Raw genomic sequence first — 20,078 nt, 5'->3', positions numbered from 1 at the left:
ATCCTTTCCAGATCCCACCATTTACCTGCAAATTTCATGATATCCTTTTTTTTTTTTTATTGCTGAGTAATATTCCATTGTGTAGATGTACCACAATTTCTGTATCTATCCCTCAGTTGAGGGGCATCTGGGTTGTTTCCAGCTTCTGGCTTTATAGGAAATTTAATTGAAAATTTGGGGAATGAGGAAATTCTTTGTATTTGGACAGAAAACCAGATTGTGAGTATTTGTATGACTCTGATGTAAACACCTGATTTTAGAGACTTTCCTATGGTCTCTTATAGCATATTTTGTGGAACACAGTAGCTGCCTAGTGGTATTTGTTGAATGTATAAACTTCTGAGGATAATGTAGCATGAAGAAATGTTTTTATATCCAGATTTAATTGGTCCTAAGACTTTATCAGAAAAAAAATTGAAGTATAAAAGAGATAAAATATGAGGCTGGAAAGATGGCTTAGTTGGTGACATGCTTTCCACACAAGTTTGAGGATCTAAGTTTGATTTCCAGCATCTTCACACAAATTTGGGTATGGTAGTGTATACACACTTGTAATCCCAGCACTGGTTAGGCACAGACCTAGTGCATTTCTGGGACTCAGTGGCCAGCCAGCCTAACCTGATTGGCAAGCCTCTGGTCCCAGTGAGAAACCTTGACAGCTCCTGAGAAACAACTGGGGTTGGCCTCTGGCCTGCACACCTTCTCCCTCCTTCCTTCATATACACATATACGTACGAAGGTACACACAAACACACACATGCATATACACACACACATGAATGTACACATTTACCTGTACCCTCCTGCATATTACATACATTTGTACAAAAATATTCACGTGAGACATGAAGGAAGTATATCTTGAGTTACTTTTCTTTGATCTGATGTCATGTTCTTTGTGTTTTTCAGGTACAGAAATCACTTGGTTTAAATTTCCACCCAGTAAGATATTTCTTTCACCCTCCCAAGGAATCTAGTTCATGACTTCCAGATATTTTAACCAGGAGGCAGATACTTCCAAAGTACTTCACAACGCTTGTTTTGCCTGTGTACTCTCTGAACAAAGTTTAGAAAATAGTAGACCCCTTTGTATATTTTGAGTTGCCATGTAAAATCCTTACGCATAAATGTAGTAGTTGCCAAGGATGTGGTTTCCAACACATTCCATATCGCATGTGGTACTTGTTTTACCAAACCCTTGGAGCAATAGATGAAATTCATTCACCTGTGTAGACTCTGGCTCCAGTGCTATGTCAAGAAAAATCCATTCCAAGTTAGCAATAGAAACAGTCCAGCTAGGGCTGATTTTCTTCAAGAAAAAGGGATTTCATTTTTCCATTTAAATGAACCATAATACTTTCATCTCTGTGACAAAGGTATCACCTTTCAATTTCAAAATAAATCAATATATAGACAGATAAGACCTAGAGTGTTAAAATGAGTTTGTCCTCTACATTATATGAAGTACAATTCCTTCAATACTACTTGTTACAGATTTTTTTGGGGGGTGTGTGTGTGTGTGTGTGTGTGTGTGTGTGTGTGTGTGTGTGTATTTGGACTTCTGTTTTTGTGCCCTGTCATTCTTTTGGGACTTGTATCTCTTCAAAGTAGTTTCTATGCTGAATAGCACATAAGAGTAAAATTGATGGTTGACAAATTCACCTTTTGTGAAATAGGAGAAGAAAGAGGCAACAAAATATAAATTTTAACTTTAAATAGATACATTTGGAAAGAAAAGTTCACTCAAGGGTAGAGGACTTGGAAAATAATTTCTTCTTTAAAATTTTTATTTTATTTAAGTTTATTTACTGTATATACCAAGGAAGCCCCCTCCAGCCTCTCCCCCAAGACCCTCTTCCCCCTCCTTCCTTCTTGCCCTCTCCCTTTCCCCCTTCAGAGAAGGGGAGCCCTCCTCTCCCTGTGTCAACCCTCCCCAACACATCAAGTCATATCAGGACTGAGCCTTACCTCATCCACTGAGAGCAGCAAGGCAGCTCTGCCAGGGGAAACTGATTCAAAATCAGGTAATAGAGTCCGTGTTAGAAACAGCCCCCACCCCACTTGCCAGGCACTTGAAGACCAAGCTGCCCTTCAGCCACATATGGGCAGGAGTCCTAGATCCAGACTATGCATGCTCCTTAGTTGATGTCTCAGTCTCTGTAAGCCCCCATGGGTCTGGGTTAGTTGTCTGTGTTGGTCTTCTTGTGGGGTTCCTGTCCCCTCCAGATCCTTCCATCTTTCCCTCCAGTAGTTCCGCAAGAGCCCTGGAGCTCCACCCCATGCTTTGCTACAACTCCTCCCAGCATCTGTCTCCATCTGCTGCTGGGTGGAGCCTCCCAGGCTACAGTCAAGTTAGGCTCCTGTCTGCAAGCATAGCAGAGCATCATTAATAGTGCCAGCTGCTGGCTCTCTATTGCGGAGTGGGTCTCAGGTCGGGCAGATTATTGGTTGGAAATCCCCTCAATCTCTGTTCCCTCTTTATCCTTGCACTTCTTGTAGGCAGAGTCATTTCGGGATCAAAGGTTTTGTGGGTGGGTTGTTGTTCCCCTTCCGCCACTAGTCCTGCCTGGCTAGTAGGTGATCACCTCAGTCTTCAGGTTCCTCCCTGTTAGCAGTCTCAGCTAGAGTCACACCCATGTCCTCCCGCTAGCCTGCCCTGTTGCAGGCCTCCAGATTGTCAGAGATGTCCCCCCTCAGTTTCCTTTCTTGTTCCCAGCCCTCTCACCACCCAACCACCTTCTCCCCAGCCTTGCTTTCCTCCCCATTCCATCTCCTGCCCAGTTCTCTCTCTTTATCCACATCTGCTGCCTATTCTGTTTCCCCTTCTGAGTGACATTCTGTCACCCTCACTTGGGTCCTCCTTGTTACTCAGCTTCTTTGGGTCTGTGGCTTATAGTATGGTTATCCTGTACTAGGTCTAATATCTGCTTATAAGTGAGTATATACAATGTATGTCTTTCTGGGTCTGGGGTACCTCACTCAGGATGATCTTTTCTAGTTCCATCCATTTGTCTGCAAATTTCATGATCTCCTTATTTTTAATAGCTGAGTAGTATTCCATTGTGTAAATGTACCACAATTTCTTTATCCATTCTTTGGTTGAGGGGCATGTACTTTTTTTCCAGTTTCTGGCTATTGTGGAAAAAGCTGCTATGAACATGGCTGAGCAAATGTCCTTGTTGAATGGTGGAACATCTTTCAGGTATATGCCCAGGAATGATATAGCTGGGGCTTAAGGTAGAACTATTCCCAGTTTTCTAAGAAAGTGCCAGATGGATTTCCACAGAGGTTGTACAAGTTTGCACTCCTGCCAGCAATGTGTTGTCACTTGAGTTTTTGATCTTAACCTTTCTGTCTGGTGTAAGATGGAATCTTAGAGTCTCTTCAAAATGCATTTTCCTGATGTCTAAGGACACTGAGCACTTATTTAAATGCTTCTCAGCCATTTGAGATTTCTCTGTTGTGAATTCTCAGTTTAGCTCTGTACCTCATTTTTTAATTGCATTATTTGATTTGTTGATGTTTAATTTCTTAAGTTTTTTTCTATGTTTTGGATATTAGCCCTCTGTCTGTTGTAGGGTTGGTGAAGATCTTTTCTCATTCCGTAGGTTGCCATTTTGTTCTATTAACAAGTGTCCTTTGACTTACAGAAGCTTTCAGTTTCAGGATACCCCATTGATCTAGAGCCTGTGCTGTTGGTGTTCTGTTCAAGAAGTTGTCTCCACTGCCAATGAGTTCCAGACTTCTCCCCACTTTGTCTTCGAACAGATTTAGAGTCTCTGGTTTTATGTTGAGCTCTGATCCATCTGGATTTGAGTTTGGTGATAGATATGGGTTTATTTGCATTTTTCTATATGTAGACATCCAGTTAGACCAACACCATTTATTGAAGATGTTGTCTTTTTTCCATTGTATGGCTTTGTCTTCTTTGTCTAAAATCAAGTGCCTGTAGGAGTGTCGGTTTATATCTGGGTCTTCAATTCGGTTCCATTGATCAATCTGTTTGTTTCTATGCCAATACCATGCAAGGTTTATTATTATTATTACTAATACTATTACTATTACTATTATTATTTCTATTGCTCTGTAGTAGCTTGAGATCAAGGATGTCAATACCACCAGAAGTTCTTCTATTGTATACAATTGGTTTTGTTACTCTGGGTCTTTTCAGGTCTGTAAAGAATTGTGTTAGAATTTTCATGGGAACTGCATTGGATTTGTAGATGGCTTTTGGTAGGCTGGCCATTTTTACTATGTTAATTCTATCTATCCAGGAGCATGGGAGATCTTTCCATCTTCTAAAACCTTCAATGTCTTTCTTCAAAAACGTAAAGCTCTTGTCATACAGATCTTTCACTTGCTTGGTTAGAGTTACACCAAGATATTTTATATTATTTGTGGCTATTGTTTAGATTGTTGTTTCCTTATTTTCTTTCTCAGCCCTTTTTATTGCTTTTATAAAGGAGGGCTACTGATTTTTTTTTAGTTATTTTTTTATTTGCTTTGCTGAAGATGTTTATCAGCTGTAGGATTTCACTGGTAGAATCTTGAGTATCACTTATATATACTATCATATCATCTGTGAATAGTGATACTTTGACTTTTCCCTTTCAGTTTGTATTCCCTTCATCTCTTTTACTTGTCTTTTTGCTTTAGCTAGAACTTCAAGTACTATATTGAAGAGATATGGTGAGAGTGGGCATCCTTGACTTGTCCCTGATTTTAGTAGGATCACTTTAAGTTTTTCTCCGTTTAACTTGACATTGACTATTGGATTGCTGTATGTTGCCTTTATTGTGTTTACGTATGTGCTGTTCTTCAAACTATATACACATTGTACTCTCCTGGGTATTTAAAAAATCTACTCTTAAAGATATATTTCCTCCACTTTGAAGACTGCTAGGTGATCACCTACTTTGTGCTTAAAGAAGTGTACATAATATGAATGATAAGATGCCTCCTACCATAGGTCCATTTCACTGTCGTTTGGAACCTTGATCCCCACCCCTGGGAAGATGCTCTGGTGCAACCCCCGCATTGCATCTCTAGGGGGTCACACAGCAGCCCCATGTCTGTGTGCTCTCTATTGTTATTTTTAGTCCTTTCGCCTTTCTAGTCATCTTTACATAAGGAATACTAAAACTCAAGATAAATCTCTCCTGAATTTTGTTATCTAAAACATAACATTTCTGTTGCCTAGGATAAAACACCAGTGTTCATAATTTTTCTTTATAACATAAAAAGCTATTGTTTTTCAAATGTTTGCTGTTTGTTTGGTACTTAAAATAGTCCTACAAAGAAGATACTATTATCATCATTCCTATTCTCTGTTTACAGAATGGAAAATTGGATTGGGAAAGAGCTAGATTGACCAGACAAAATAAAGAATTTCACTCTGTGTCTTGTTTAGCAATTGGTTAATTTATTACTGGCTGGATGAGTAGTTGATTCAACGGTAACATGAGACCATATAGACATTTCTCTGTAGGTGTTTAGAAGGAGAGCAGAAGAAATAAGAATAGACAAAAATGTCAGAATCATCTGCACATTCTCTGGTAACTTCAGTGAACATCAAGGAGGCTTTTGTCATGCATATGGCGTCCATAACAACCTGTCTAAGTGACCTAATATAGTACAGTGGCTGCTGGAATAGACTCCTAGTCCAAGGAAGATTGTAGATGTCTGTGGACTGCTGGAGAAAGGAGGGGGATCCAAACAAAAAGGATTTTCTAGGTCTTGTCTTCTGTTTCAAACACACCTCCTGTCTTCTGGAGTGTTTTCTTTTTAGCTCAATGAAGATTGGTTAGAAACATGGGTAATGCAAAAGTAGAAATAGGGATATGCATGTGCACAGAGGCAGGGGAGATAAAGAAGTCATACAGAGAAGGATGAGGGATGTTAAAAACCATTCTGGGTGGGTGGGGGGGTTAAGGGATGGCTCAGAGGTTAAGAGCACTGACTGCTCTTCCAGAGAACTTGGGTTCAATTTCCAGCACCCGCATGGCAGCTTACAAACATTTTCATAACTGTAGCTCTAGTTCCAGGGAATCCAATGCCCTCTCTTCTGACCTCCTAGGCACCAGGGACTCAGATGGTGCACAAACATGCATACAGACAAAACACTCTTACACATAGTTTAAAAATCATTCTGAACACAAGTGTCCTTTTATATAGTTTATACTCAAATATTTTAGATATGTGTGTTTATGTTTTTAATTACTTTACATCCCAACCACAGTTCCCCCTCCCTCTTCTCCTCCCAGTACTTTCCCCACTCCCTCCCTATATACTCCTCCCCCCTTTTCTTCAAAAAAAGAGGAGTTGCCCCCATGGGTATCAACCAACCTTGGCATATTAAGTTGCAATGAGTCTAGGCACATCTTATATTGAGGCTAAAAAAGGCAGGTAACAGAGTCAGAAAAGGCCCATGTTCCCTCTGTCAGGATTCCCACATGAGGCCCGGGTCACACATCTCTTATGTATGTGCAGAGGGCCGAGGTCCATACCATGTATGCTCCTTAGTTGGTAGTTCTGTCTCGGTGGGCCTCTGTGGGCCCAGGTTAGTTGATTCTGTGGGTTTTCTTGTGGTGCCCTTGACCCTTCTGGCACATGTGTTATTTATTTTATTTTATTTTATTTATTTTGAGGCAGCTGACACAGTGAAGCCAGCAAAGGCTCACCGTCCTCCAAGCCTACTGAAGCCAGAATCACTAAAGGTGGCAGGTGGCTTTAGGAGGCGTGAGGTCCCCTCCTTCTGGGAAGGGAAGCTTATGCAAGCATCTAAGTCGCTGGCCCTCATTAACTGTGCGTCTTTGCGGTCTGAAGCAACAGTGCTCGATGCAGCAAGCACTGAGCTGTTAACTTGGAAATACCTTTTCTCATTGACACAGCTATGAATATAAGGCAGATTCTTTCCTTCGCTTCTTCATCGTGCTGTGGATAGAACCCGGGGGCTTTTGCACATTTCCTCAAGTGCTTTAATGCTGTGCTGCTCCCCAGGCCCCAGATAACTTGTGCTGGAATGAATGAAAACAAAGTTGGGGTGGAGGGATGTGTCATTCATTTGTTGCATGAGCAGAAAGAGGAAAGTGAGTGGGACTAGTTAGGAGCATGGGGTCAGAAGGAGAAATCTCTTTTCTTTTTTATTAGACTCCACCTCCCAACTACAGCCGACACAAGCCAGTAAGTGGCATCTAGGACTCCCGACAGCTTCCCTTCTTGGTGCGCAGTACAAAGAGGCAGGAGCACGCATTTCACTGTCCAATTCAACGCGGAGATATCGCACACTTTGCTAGACTGAAAGACTGGAAGTAAACAAGATGGGAGAGAGGAAAGAAACACACCTTTAGTAAGTTATCTGAGTGCCCCTAAAGACTGTATGGTCTGTAGGTATTGTTCCAAACCAGCATTTTCAGTTCTCACTTAAAAAAAGAAAAAAAAGCGTGTTCTATTTTGAAGATGGCTACTACAATAGAATGCACTGTTCCTATTTCTGCAGGGATTGCAAACTAGTCCTTCACTGGTCTCTAACTAGACGTTTGCAAGCTGCTGAGAGCCTTTTTAGGCTCTCCTATGCATCCATTTAAGTTGAAAGGCTAGTGCATCAAGCCTTTTGACAAAGATTTGAGTCACCGAACGAGCACTTTTCGGGCAGCACAAAGAATGCAGAGATTTTTTTACAGGTCATTGGTTTCTGCACTCCTCTCTGTAATATTCCCTTCCTGCCCTATAAGCCCTTGTGCGCTCTGTGTGTTCGTGAGGTGAGATCCTCAAAAGAGAAAGGGTGGTGAACACGCTGAACGGCCCGAAGAGCAGGCAGACGGGATGGCATGCCCTGGTGCCCGGCGCAGACGATGCAGCCTTTGATGCATATTCAGGTTCCTGTTTCTGATTCTGCCACGGTTGTGTTGACAAATGTCCTTGCCATCTCCCTCGTGCAAGCAGTTCGTGCTTAGAACCGGAGGCAGCAAAACGGGATTTGGGGGTAGCAGGTTGATCAGTCAACAGGAAAAAAGTACACTCCCAGGGAAGCAGGTCCCCCGAGAGCAAAACTGTGTACCTGGAGACAAGTGGAGGATAAAGCACAGAGCGATGGAAGAACTGAAGCCTGCGTCTTCCTAGGCAAAGGAATGCTAAGGCTGACGGTGGGTTGCTGGCCGGGCGGAGGCGGGGGGGTGGGGGGGGTTTGCTCCTCCCAGCCCCAAAGCTGGGGAACAGCGGGAAACTGGGAATGGTGTTGGTGAGGCTGTTATACCAGGACAAGGTGTTGGGTATGAGGGTGGGTGGGGGCCTGAGGGGTGGCTTGGAGCCCTGGCGGTGGCTGCCTGACGTCACCGGCCTCTCTGGCAATAGGCTAAGAGCTGAGCTCCCTGTAGCAGCAGCGGCAGCGGCAGCAGCGAAGGCAGCGGCGGCGGCGGCGGCGGCGGCGGCGGCGGCAGCGCGGCTCTGTCTCTGGTCCCTGCGCTCCGCGCCTTCTGCAGCCGCCACTGCAGCCGAGGCAGGGGCTCCTTCTCTGCGACCGGGCTGGCTGTTCCAGGTAAGAGAGGGCAGTCCGACTGAAGGCTTCCGTGGCCAGGGGTCCCAGCGGCAGGATGGGAGTGGGTAGGACCACTCCCGCGGCCTGCGCAGACATCGCTGGTCAGGGCTTCGGCCCCCGCCCCAGCCCCTGCCACTGCCCCAGCCGAGGCTAGTGCTTTGCTTTGCTGCTCCGCAGTGCAACAGTTTGCCCCTGCCTTTTGGGAGAGGCAAGGGAGATGTGCTGCCTGCTCAGAGTCCGCCCAGCTTGGTCCTCTACCACTGCCTCTGGGCCCTGGGGCCAGGGCCCGGGGAAGGCTAGGGACAAGGTCGGTTCCCCAAACTTTGTAGGCGGGAACCTTCCCCTTCCAGTTTCTGCTCTGGGAGAAAGAAAAGGGATAGGAGAGACTGTCAAGTGGGAGGCTCGGGAGATGGGGAGGGCGGGGGGGGGGGCGTTTGTGCCTGCGCTGAGAAGGGTGTTTCAGTTGCTTTTGATGGGGAGGAAGGGGGGATGAAGGTAGCAGGGAAGAAGGCTGGAGGAAGGTCCAGCCTGATCCTGTGTACCAGATCCAGCGTGTCAGTTGTGCCCAGGGACAGAGGCAGTGGGATGTATCCCCTGGGACTGGGACCTTGGGGATCAGAAGGTCCAGGGTGGAGGTGTTTGGAGAAGGAGCGATGGGAAAGGAAGACTGCACGTAGGGAGCCTGCTTGGAGGAGGGCTGGCCGGAGTGGATCGTGAGAAGAGGTCCACAGGGCACAGGGAAGAGGGAGTTGGCTCTTGGGGAAGTAGATAGAGAGAGCCCTGGTGGCCGCTGTTGGTGGCAATTAGAAAGTTGTGCAGGGGGCAGGGCAGCTGCCTTCTCTGCTGAGTAACCAGTGTCTCTGCGGTGCGGTGCGGAAGCCAGACCCCGTCTGAGCCAGCGGAGCAGCTGGCAGCTGCTCTCCTGCGCTTCCAGGAGCGGTAGGGTTGGGTCGGTGGGTTGTGGAGATGACAGAGCCCATTAGAGGGCCGCTTGGCAGTGGTGGCAGATCCCTCTCGTCCTCTGCACTTGCCTTGGCAGTGACCAGGACCCTAACTAATCCTATTTTCTTTGCAGCACTGTGCCTGGGGAAAGAGAACTGGGCGCTTGGAGAGGAGATCAAGGAGGAACGGGGCTGCTAGCTCTGGCCGGCTTGCTTGCCTACAGTTGCTCCCTCAGTGTTTGGCTGGAGCACTCGCTCTCTCCAGAGCTAGGGAGCTATTGGGGTGGCGTGGGCTCTTGTCCTCATCTTGGCTGGTGGGAACCGTGTGTCCAACAGAGGAAGCCTGGTGGGCCTGGCCCCTCTCAGCCCAGCGCCGATGAGTGCCAGGGCGCCCAAAGAGCTGAGGCTGGCACTGCCGCCTTGTCTCCTGAACCGGACCTTTGCTCCCCACAACGCCAGCGGAGGCAGCAACGCAGGTGTCCGTGGCTCAGGCGCAGGTGGAGGCACCTGCATCACGCAGGTGGGACAGCAGCTCTTCCAGTCTTTCTCATCCACGCTGGTGCTGATTGTCCTGGTCACCCTCATCTTCTGCCTCATCGTGCTGTCCCTCTCCACCTTCCACATCCACAAGCGTAGGATGAAGAAGCGGAAGATGCAGAGAGCTCAGGAGGAATATGAGAAAGATCATTGCAGCGGCATCCACGGTGGTGGGGGGCTGCCCCGGGCAGGTGTTCAAGCCCCAACCCATGGAAAAGAGACCCGGCTGGAGAGACAGCCCCGGGACTCCGCCTTCAGCACCCCCTCCAATGCCACCACCTCTTCCTCCTCTTCGTCCCCTGGTCTCCAGTGCCAGGGTCCCTGTGCGCCCCCGCCTCCGCCGCCGGCCCCCAGTCCACACGGAGCACAGGCAGCTTCCTCCAGTTTGGACACACCTGGCGAGGGCCTTTTGCAAACGGTGGTACTGTCCTGATGGTGTAGCTCCTCTCCTGACCCCTTCCTCGTTTCCAGCATCTTCACCATCCTGGCTTTTGTTCCTCCTTTCTTCCGTTCCGTTCTCCTCTGGCCCCTCTTTCCTCTGCCCTCTTTCCTTATCTGCCCACCCTTTTACTGTTTCTCCTCCGCCGAGGCACTGTGCGGTATTTGTAAATATTGGGCGAGGAAAGTCTCAGAGGAAGAAATAACGCTGATAATACTTTATTGATATTTATAGTAATTATTATACTATTAATAACACAATCCAAGCGCATGACAAATCACATATTTTCTCATTGTCAATGAAGGCTGCATCTTCCCTCTCCACCCCGTGCCCTTCCTCTCCTCCCCCCCAGTAAGGAGGAGAAACCGCACAGGCTACCAAATATATATAAAAGGCATTTGACACCGAAGCAAAGGGAGGGGAGGGGGCCGGCGGGTCACGTTGTATATAGCTGTCAAGTGAAGGTTTAGTCGCCTTTCTGCCCCTCCCCCACGGGCTTTCACTTTTCCTTTAGCTTCTCTCCCCTCCCCTTTCTCCACCTCCAGCTGGGCTCAGGCAATAGTTTATTATAAAGGAAACATCTACATTAAGCACCAGAGACCACAGAGAATGTCCCAGAAAAAAAAAAAAATGTTTAGGATATGTAACCCCTCTCTAGTCAGTCATCCATCCTCTCACTTTTTAGTTTCCCTCTGGCAGAATTTGAATTTTACTTAGAAATATCTCTCTCGCTGGCCGAGCGCAAACAAAAATTTAAAAAAATAATAAAAATAAAAAACCCCAAACCATACAATCTGCTTTTGCACCCTGTTAGGCTCTGCTTGACTTGTGGAGGTTTTTTTTTTTTTTTTTTTTTTTTTGGTTTGGGGTTTTCTGCTCTGTTTTGTTTTGTTTCCGTTTGGGGTTTTTTGTTTTGTTTTGTTTTGTTTTTCCTTGAGCCTCGGAGAAATCGGGAGCTGTCCAGCCAGGCCTGGTGCTGAATATGTCTCACCTTCATGGTTAACTTCCTCTGGTTGTGCAGACCAAAGAAGGAGCTGTTTTGGAAAGAGATTGTCTTGGTTTTGATTGGTTTCTTTCCTCTTTTTATGCAATTGGATTAGTGTGTACTGTTGTTTTTCTTGTTATCATACATTGCATAAGTTACCTTTATGTAAAAAAAAAAAAAAGAAGTATTAGGTAATGTGCAGTTCTGAAAATGCAGTATCTAACCAACCAGTATGTTTATATTTTATTTTTAGAAAAAGTGCACCTTTGTTATATACTTATTATATTGGTACCAAATACAGAAGAAAACTATAGTTCTGTGATTTGTCCTCCAAACTGTATATTCCTGTTCCGACTTTCCAGCTGTTGATTTAATGGTTGCCACTGGCTGAGGAAGTCAGTGGTGCGGGCCTGGCTTCTGCTGTTTCCAGAAGTGTTCTTTTGTATTTTACTCTGTAGTAGACTACTATAAAATGATGACACCCACGTTTCCCTTTTTCTTTTGTGAATAACAGAAACAACCACAACAGAAAACGGGTGATAGATGTGCTGGTATGCCATCTATTAAAAACATGGCTAATATTTACACAGGGCCTGTGCGTCTCTGCATGCGGTTGCCACCTGGAGGCAGTGGTGTGTGTGCTTGCTTGTACCGTATGTGTTTGGGGGAAAGACTGGTGGAGATGTTGGGCAATTTGGATGACAGGACATGCAAATTTCCAAGCAAATGCTTATAGGAAAAATGTTTACAGCCTCCTGTTTAGTTACAACTCTGTGCCTGCATCTGATATATAGCAAAGGGGGATCTTTCTTCTTCCCAGGTCTGGCCTAATTAGACTCCCTGAATGCTTAGACAATAATATTAAGGAAGAAAGAGAGTGAGAGAGAAGAGACATCTTTTGTAACCCATCTACATTCCACCCTGCGGCTGGGTGTAAGGCAGCAGGACACCCCCACATCTATCCCGCTCTGAAGCCACTAGCTGCCCTCAGTGCTCTGTCTTGTTTCAAGTTGAATGTGCTTATTATCCATAGAAACTATTGCTGCTAATGTTTTTGGTTGTATATAAAGTTTCCCAAGCTCAGTCTGTATGTTTATAAAATAATTTAATAAGGTTGATTTAGTCACCAGTCAGATATCATCCAAGTCCTTTTATGAAGCACAGAAGACCATCCTTTAAGCATGCCATGTTTTATCATTAGGAAGAGCAGGTATAATTTTTGGGTGTGATATACTAAATAATGAACCAGATTCTCTCTAGTGCCTTAGTCATTTCCTGGTACCAGGACAGAGCGTATTTACTCCCTCAGGCGACCAAGAAACCTGTTAGTGTATCAGAGCTCTACACTGTACAGCAGAACGACTAAGGCACTGTCAAGGAGAACGTCCATTTATCTCTTTAATTTACCTTCTTCCAACTCTAGCTGTTAACACCTTCTTACAGAATGGGCTTTGGATGTGAAATCTGAATAAAATCAGGAACCCAGAAGGAAGCTTCATTATTTCAGTGAGCTCTACTTCAGTGCATAGGTCTTACTTTCCCCCTCCATTATTTGGTGCACTTTTTTTTCCCCCAGTAAATAATTTCCCATTTTGTTAAAGCAATAAGATCTTCTGTTTTGAGCAGTGCTAGATGCTGATTCCACTTCCTTGGTGCTGAAGCGACTCCTGTGTTCTTGCCTTATGAATCACAGTGCATTCAAGGCATGCAATAATGAACCCCTTCTAAGAAGCAGCCTGTACGCCCTAGGGGGCAATGTCCTATACACTTTCCCAAAAGAAACAGAGGAAGCAGGAGGTAATCTAATTATGTGTATTTAAAAAGTCTTGATACCTCTCACCATAAGCACACATCTGTAATGTGCTATTATTATATGTGTATACGCCTTTTTTCATCAATTGACTAGGGTTTAATATTTTAATAGTGTCCCGTAAAGATGATGCAGCTTGTTAATCATATTTCATGCTGAGTTTAATATGCTGTGAAGCTGGTGGTGTCACTCAAGATTTCTGTGAGCTAGAATGAGTATTACATGAAATTCTAGTAGGCCAGATCCCGCACCAAATTACTGCAATAAGCATATGACAATGCAAATTTCTATAGACTTTATTTAGATTGCTACTTAGAGAGCTCAGCTGACTCATGTGACATGAGAGTTTTTATTTTTAATGAGACAAAAGGCAATATGAAAATAGCTAAATTTACTCTAAGGATTCTGTTTACTGATGTCCCGTCAAACTAATTGCTTCAACCCTCTATAGCTACAGCTCAACTCCTGCACTTGCTATTCAGTATTATAAGGTAGCATGCTTGATTCTTACTGTTTTAAAAATGAGAAAAATAGAGAGAGAATGTCGATATGTTAACTGTATGGGGCTCTGACTCTTGGAGATGTAGATGGATATAATCTTTAGAATTTATATACACCCATAGATATGTATTTATATATGCATACATTTTGTACAAATTTACAATGGACTTTTTGTATTCTCTTTTCTGTCATTATAAGTATGAGACTGAAACCAAATAGTTGTTCCATTCTCTGATCCAGAGAGGATCTGAGAAGTCAGGTATATGCATGCACTTGTTTTTCTGGGGTCAAATCGGAATGACTTTCTCTTTATTTAATGGAAGGGGAGAGTCTTCCTTGGCTTGGGAAATTGGTAATTAGATAAGCTTCCTTTCCTATATTAGTGACTCAAACGTAGCAATGATAATGAAGTTATGATCACATCAATGTGGTCCAGCTATCTAGATGGAATAAACAGTTATCTACAAGAGCTTTGGGGCAATCTAGACCACAATCGTGGATTGCACTTTGAGTTTTCGTTTTCATTTTTTGACTTATATGTTGTATAAGATACAACGTATATCTGCATATTTAAAGGTAAAATTAAAAAATAACTATTATTTGTTTAGTTTGACAAGTAGCTTTTTGGAAAATATGGGCAATTTAGCTTTAAAAATTGCTTAGCATTTGACTTTTTTACCCTTCTTAGCTGTAACTATTGAATTGATTAGATAATGACTAAAATGTCTTTTCCATTGCATAGGCATAGGCTGTAAGTGCTTTTTTATGGATATGAAAATTACTAGCTGATATTATCTGAAAGTTATGGGCTAAATTAGAACCAAAAACTTTAATATGGCTTCTGAAGTCCACTCCCAGGGGAATCTAGCGTACGGACTGGAATCTGAAAAGCCGCTTATTCATGTTTGGAAGTAGCGGTGTGGCTCACAGATGTTTTGGCTCCTATAAGAATGGGCAGCCCTATCTACACCAGAAACTATTTCATCACTGGGCTGAATATAAATCTGAAAAAAAATTTTCCCTTTATTTGGTAACATTTGAGAAGCAGATGTTATGGCTTGACATCAATACTTACCAATACCACCAAACTGATGTTACAATTGGTACCCTGTTTAGTGGAGAATAAAAATGTACTTAGGTTTAATTGGGAGACAATGGATTATTCAAGTTATTTGACCCACTTGAGGCAGGATATTTCACTGAGACTGTGGTCTCAAAAGATTGCTGCTATAGAGAGGTTAACAACAGTGACAGCACTGACAGAAAAACTGACTTTTGAATTTGAGTATATTCAATAGCTAGAATAAAACAGGTATTAGAAATACACAAAAAATTTTGTTTTGCTTTTATATCAATAAAAGAGTTTTCTTGTTAATTGGCCTTTTGGACACTATTTCCTTATTAATTTAATATACAACATGTCAGGATTATAACATATCTCATCCTTTTATACTTAGAAATAACTTTCTAAAAGAGACTGTCAACTAAATATGCTTTTTACAGTTTATCTGCTCTTTCACACAAACCAGCTGCATCTCAAAAAAGGCATGTGTGTGTCTGTGTGTGTGTGCATGTGTGTGTGTGTATGTGTGTGTGTGTGTGTATGTGTGTGTGTGTATGTGTGTGTGTGTTGGCTATAATCCAGTAAACTGAATCTACTGTAATAATTCAGTGGCCCTTTTAGGCACCAACTCAGAGTCTTGAGGATATTCCCTCTTTTTCATCTTTCACTGCTCTAACATAACCTAGTTAATCTGAAAGAGATGCGTTAATATCCCTCTTTGCCATTTAAAGAGCGATGTCTGAGTTTCATACAAATTCAGATGAGCCCTAGCTGAGCCCTTCTGACAGGCAGCTTGTCAGAGCTGCTTCTTTTTTAAATTAATTTATTTTTAAAAAATTTAAATTTGTTACAATGTATTCCCTTTGTATCCCAGCTGTAGCCTCCTCGAAATTCCACTCTCCCTCCCTCTTCTCCTCCCATGCCCCTCCCAAAGTCCACTGATAGGGGAGGTCCTCCTCCCCTTCCCTCTGACCCTAGCCTATCAGATCTCATCAGGACTGGCCTCATTGTCTTCCTCTGTGGCCTGGTAAGACTGCTTATCCCTTAGGGGGCGGTGATCAAAGAGCAGGCCAATCCGATTATGTCAGAGGCAGTCCCTGTTCCCATTACTAGGAAACCCACTTGGACACTGAACTGCCATGGGCTACATCTGTGCAGGGGTTCTAGGTTATCTCCATGCATGGTCCTTGGTTGGAGTTTCAGTCTCAGAAAAGACCCCTGTGTCCAGATGTTTTGGTTCTGTTGCTCTTCTTGTGGAGCTCCTGTCCCCTCCAGGTCTTGCTATCTCCCCCTTCTTTCATAAGATTTCCTGCACTCTGCCCAAAGTTTGGCTGTGAGTCTCAGCCTCTGCTTTGACACCCTGCTGGGTCGAATCTCTCACAGGCCCTTCTTATGTGAGGTGCTGTTGTCCTACACTGGCTTTCCGCTGACACTCATTCCTGTAGTCCTAGATCATGGGCTTTGTCTTCATTCTCTAAGTTATCACAGGACTCTCTGTTCCAGCCTTACCAGTGTTGGGAATAGTAAGCACCCTGATGAAGATACAGTGGCAGCTGTGTTTCCTGTACTCTGGACCTGCATTGAAAGGCATGGACTCTTTATCACAATCATGAATCAAACCACCACTCCTGCCACCTTAGCTCTCCGATTCCTGTAACAGATTAGATGTCATGCAGAAGCATTTCTTCTGAAGGTCTGTAGCCTCACACTGCAAAGGCCACAGTCTATCCACTGAGATGAGTGGATATAGGCTTGCCATTTACCCTAAAAAGCTGTTTAGATGTTTATCAAACACCACCAACCCTCTTATTCAGATTCTATTATAGAGACATGAAAACACACACACACACACACAAAAAAAAAAAAAAAAAAAAAAAACCTTACTTCACTCTCTTTTTCTGTTATTTTTCTCAAAATTGTCCCAGACTAAAAGAGGCAGCTATTTCTCTTCACGCTCCTTCCCCTTTCAAGATTCTGCCTACTGGGATTAAATCTCCTCTTCTTCAGTGGACTTAGTCTTCTTTCTGACATCAACTTTTTGCTTAATTCTTAGTGGCAGATAGACAAAGCAGGAAACATGACTGTAAGCGTATTGATAAGGTACTCTAACCTGCCCCTGTGGAAAACTTTTGCATTCCTGCAAAGCAAATGTGCTCATCATTAAGTCTTATTATTCTCTTTTCCCCTGAGGTTTTGACCATCTTGTATTTGTTTCTCCATTGCTACCCACTCTAGCCCTCCCAGTTTGACTAGACTTCCTAATTACTGGAGTTTTAATCTTATGTCACTATTGGATCTCCAAGAAGAGATGGCCACTTCTCTATGCTGTCCCCCTCCTGCCCTACTCCCCAGCCTTTGGGAGCTGTAAATTATGGATAGTGACTTCTTACCTTGAGCTGAGATGGACTTCTATGGGTACTGGATACTGAAGTGAGAATGAGCAACCATCTTTCCCTGAAAGCAGCAGTAAATATATATTAGTGTTTAACAAACAAACAAACAAGCTCACATCTTCACTCCCAGGAGGTATACCTTTAACCTCAGCTGTTTGATGTAATAGAAGCCTGAATATTAACATAGCTTTCTTGCTTTCACTGGAAGGGCATGGGTCCATTTTCTTGTTCTTTGCATTTCCCAGGCAGGGATTAATTTATAAAACATTATATAATGTATATATATATGTATACATACATGTGTGCTTGTATGTGTGTATATACATATGTGTGTATATACATACATGTATGTATATATGTATGCATGTATATATATATATATACACTCATACATAATATATTTCTTTGGGGTTGAATATTAAAGCCTAATCTTTTTTCCAAATATACCATCTCCATATCTGTCGTAGATTGAAGTTGATTCAGATAAAATTATGTTTCTGCCTCTAAAAGCAGTGGTTCACTTCCTCAAGCCTCACAGACTAAAAGACTTTAGAGATAAGCACTCTTCACACCTCTTTTCCTCACTCTGGCCTTTCCTATAGTCTGTCTTCCTTGGCCATGGCTTTGAGTCTACGTGTCTGACATCAGTTCCCAGTGTGTACCTTTTTCCGCATTCATAAATTCATAATCTCTGGAAACCTAGGGTAGCCTTTACATGCTCATCGCACTGAGGTGTCGGCGGTGCACTGAGATGCCGCAATGGCTCATCTTACACGCACGCAGAGCAATGCATCTACTTTACTTTTCTATGATTTATCTCATGTTCCTCACAAAGACTTATGTACTTCGGAACCCTTTTAAGAAAATTCCCAGATGTTCCCTTCTCCTCTGTTTCTTTCCAAGCTGATTTACTCTATCTTGTGACAGTGTGGGAAGGTTCTTCAGGCCAAAGCTGTTTTTAAGAGGATTTTCCTGGGTTAGGTTGGAAAGTGGCCAATCTAACCTACATCCTAAAGTGGTGACTAGTAGGATTCAAGACCCTTCTAGTACCCACCAGCGCAGCCCAGGACCATGAATATTTTGGTAAAAATTTAACATCTGAGTCTGCAGCAACATCTGGGCTCCAATTTTAAGCCTTTTCTTTCTTTCTTTCTTTCTTTCTTTCTTTCTTTCTTTCTTTCTTTCTTTCTTTCTTTCTTTCTTTCCTTCCTTCTGCCACACCCTAAGCAGACCTGGACTGCCTCAATAAGGCAGAGTGAGGCTTTCCGGGCCCCTCTGTTGTACCCTCCTCAGATAGTGGGAAACAGGAAGCATTATTCCTATTGCCACCACATTACTGTTGGGGTAGAAAGTTCCTTCTTGCAGAATTAGGGAGACTGCTAATGTGATCCCTAGCCTCAAAAACCATTGTACCCCTGGTCCTATCAGAGTGCTAGTCACTGGGCTTCTCAGTTATAACCTCCATCCCTCCCCTCTCCAAAATGAAGAATCAAAGTATTTTGGAATAAAAAGCCTTGTTATTCATATTCTTCTAATTAATGTCTGATCCTTCCTCAATGACTCAGGCTTGGAAGGCCTGTATTTTTCTATAAGGTTCCTTAAGGACTTCCCTTGGCATAATCAGACAGGAACAGGTCGAGTTTAGGGGTTTCTGCTAGAATTTTGAGTCCAGACTGACAGCTTAAACCAGAAAACGGGGCATGGAAGAGAAACTCATGACAAGCAAACAGCCCTGCCTCAGAAGGTGGTTCAGAAATATTTTATTGATCACCCTTTGTGTGCACAAGGCGATGGTCTCAGGTTGCATGTGAGGAAGATTTTGATCTTTCACTACTTTCCTTTGCATGATGTTCCCACTAAGCCCTTAATTATTACTTAAGCAATAAACTTGAGCTTGATGTCAGTGGAGTAGCCTTCAGACCTTTGTCAAGCATCCTTGAGAGAGATACAAGCATTGGCAGCATTTGGTGCTTCACTGTAGATCAGACTTCTCAAGAGATGAGAAGAGGGAGTAAGGGTCACCGAAAAAACAAACAAACAAACAAACAAAAACAAAGTGTCATCACCAAGGAAGAACAAAGAGGAACTAGAACACTTACTTCCCAATTTTCCCTGTGTCCTGGACCACTTCTCCTTGTTGTACTGTGCTCTCCTGTGACGGGATGGATGGTGGGTTTGCCCCATTCATTGGCTGCTGCGGCAGGATCAATTGCAGACAGGCTCCTGATGGTTATTTCTACCTTAGAGTCACACACAACCTTCATCCCTTCACTGCAGCCCCACTGCCCTCTCCCTGACCGTTGTGACTTAGCCTGTAGTTCTGAGTGTCCAGCCACATTCTGATCTTAGTGGCCATGAACTAGGTGTCATTGACTGATACTATAAAAATATGATTCATGAGATGATTCCCTAGAACTGTTCACTATTAAAATTTGAAAGTTTTTTTTCAAGCCATAGATATTTGCTATAGTCATCTGTATGTTAGACATCACTTTTTGTGCCAGGCATGTCACAATAAATATTATAAACAAAGTGGCATGACTTCATGAGGACTTTTTTGTTGTTAGTTAGAAAATTTGTAAGCATACAGAGAACTAAATTACTTGAATCCTTGTATTTCAATGATTATTCTACATTTTAAAACATTTACATGTATTATTTTAATTTTATACCAAGTTGTGATTGTATTCTTTCCAGATAAGCCGTATACAACAACTTCCCCCATTAAGTCCTATATATTTTAAATGTAAATGGTGAAGAGAAGCAATATATAAAACACATAACTAGATTATGGAGTGTGTTTAAAGGTAAATGTTCTATAAAGACAATGGATTAAAAAGAAAGAATGTGGTGGAAAAGAATATTGGATTTTA

General features: G+C 43.2%; 1 protein-coding gene across 3 annotated transcripts; it reads left to right on the top strand.

Moving 5' to 3' along the window:
• Window positions 1-7,973: 7,973 nt before the first annotated feature.
• Window positions 7,974-11,927, top strand: CUNH11orf87 (chromosome unknown C11orf87 homolog). 3 transcript variants are annotated; one of them, XM_055622376.1, is made up of 2 exons: window positions 7,974-8,144; window positions 9,612-11,927. In XM_055622376.1, the coding sequence occupies exon 2, from the start codon at window positions 9,854-9,856 to the stop codon at window positions 10,445-10,447; it is 594 nt and encodes a 197-aa protein (XP_055478351.1). In that variant the 5' UTR covers window positions 7,974-8,144; window positions 9,612-9,853; the 3' UTR covers window positions 10,448-11,927. The 3 variants fall into 3 exon arrangements, with proteins under 3 accessions (XP_055478351.1, XP_055478349.1, XP_055478350.1); XM_055622374.1 differs by lacking the exon at window positions 7,974-8,144 and adding an exon at window positions 8,430-8,536; XM_055622375.1 differs by lacking the exon at window positions 7,974-8,144 and adding an exon at window positions 9,100-9,475.
• The last annotated feature ends 8,151 nt before the right edge of the window (window positions 11,928-20,078 follow it).

Source organism: Psammomys obesus, unplaced genomic scaffold, assembly GCF_907164565.1.
Source record: "Psammomys obesus unplaced genomic scaffold, mPsaObe1.curated_primary_1811, whole genome shotgun sequence".
Classification (NCBI taxonomy): Eukaryota; Metazoa; Chordata; class Mammalia; order Rodentia; family Muridae; genus Psammomys; species Psammomys obesus.
This window is presented reverse-complemented; position numbering and strand designations above follow the sequence as displayed.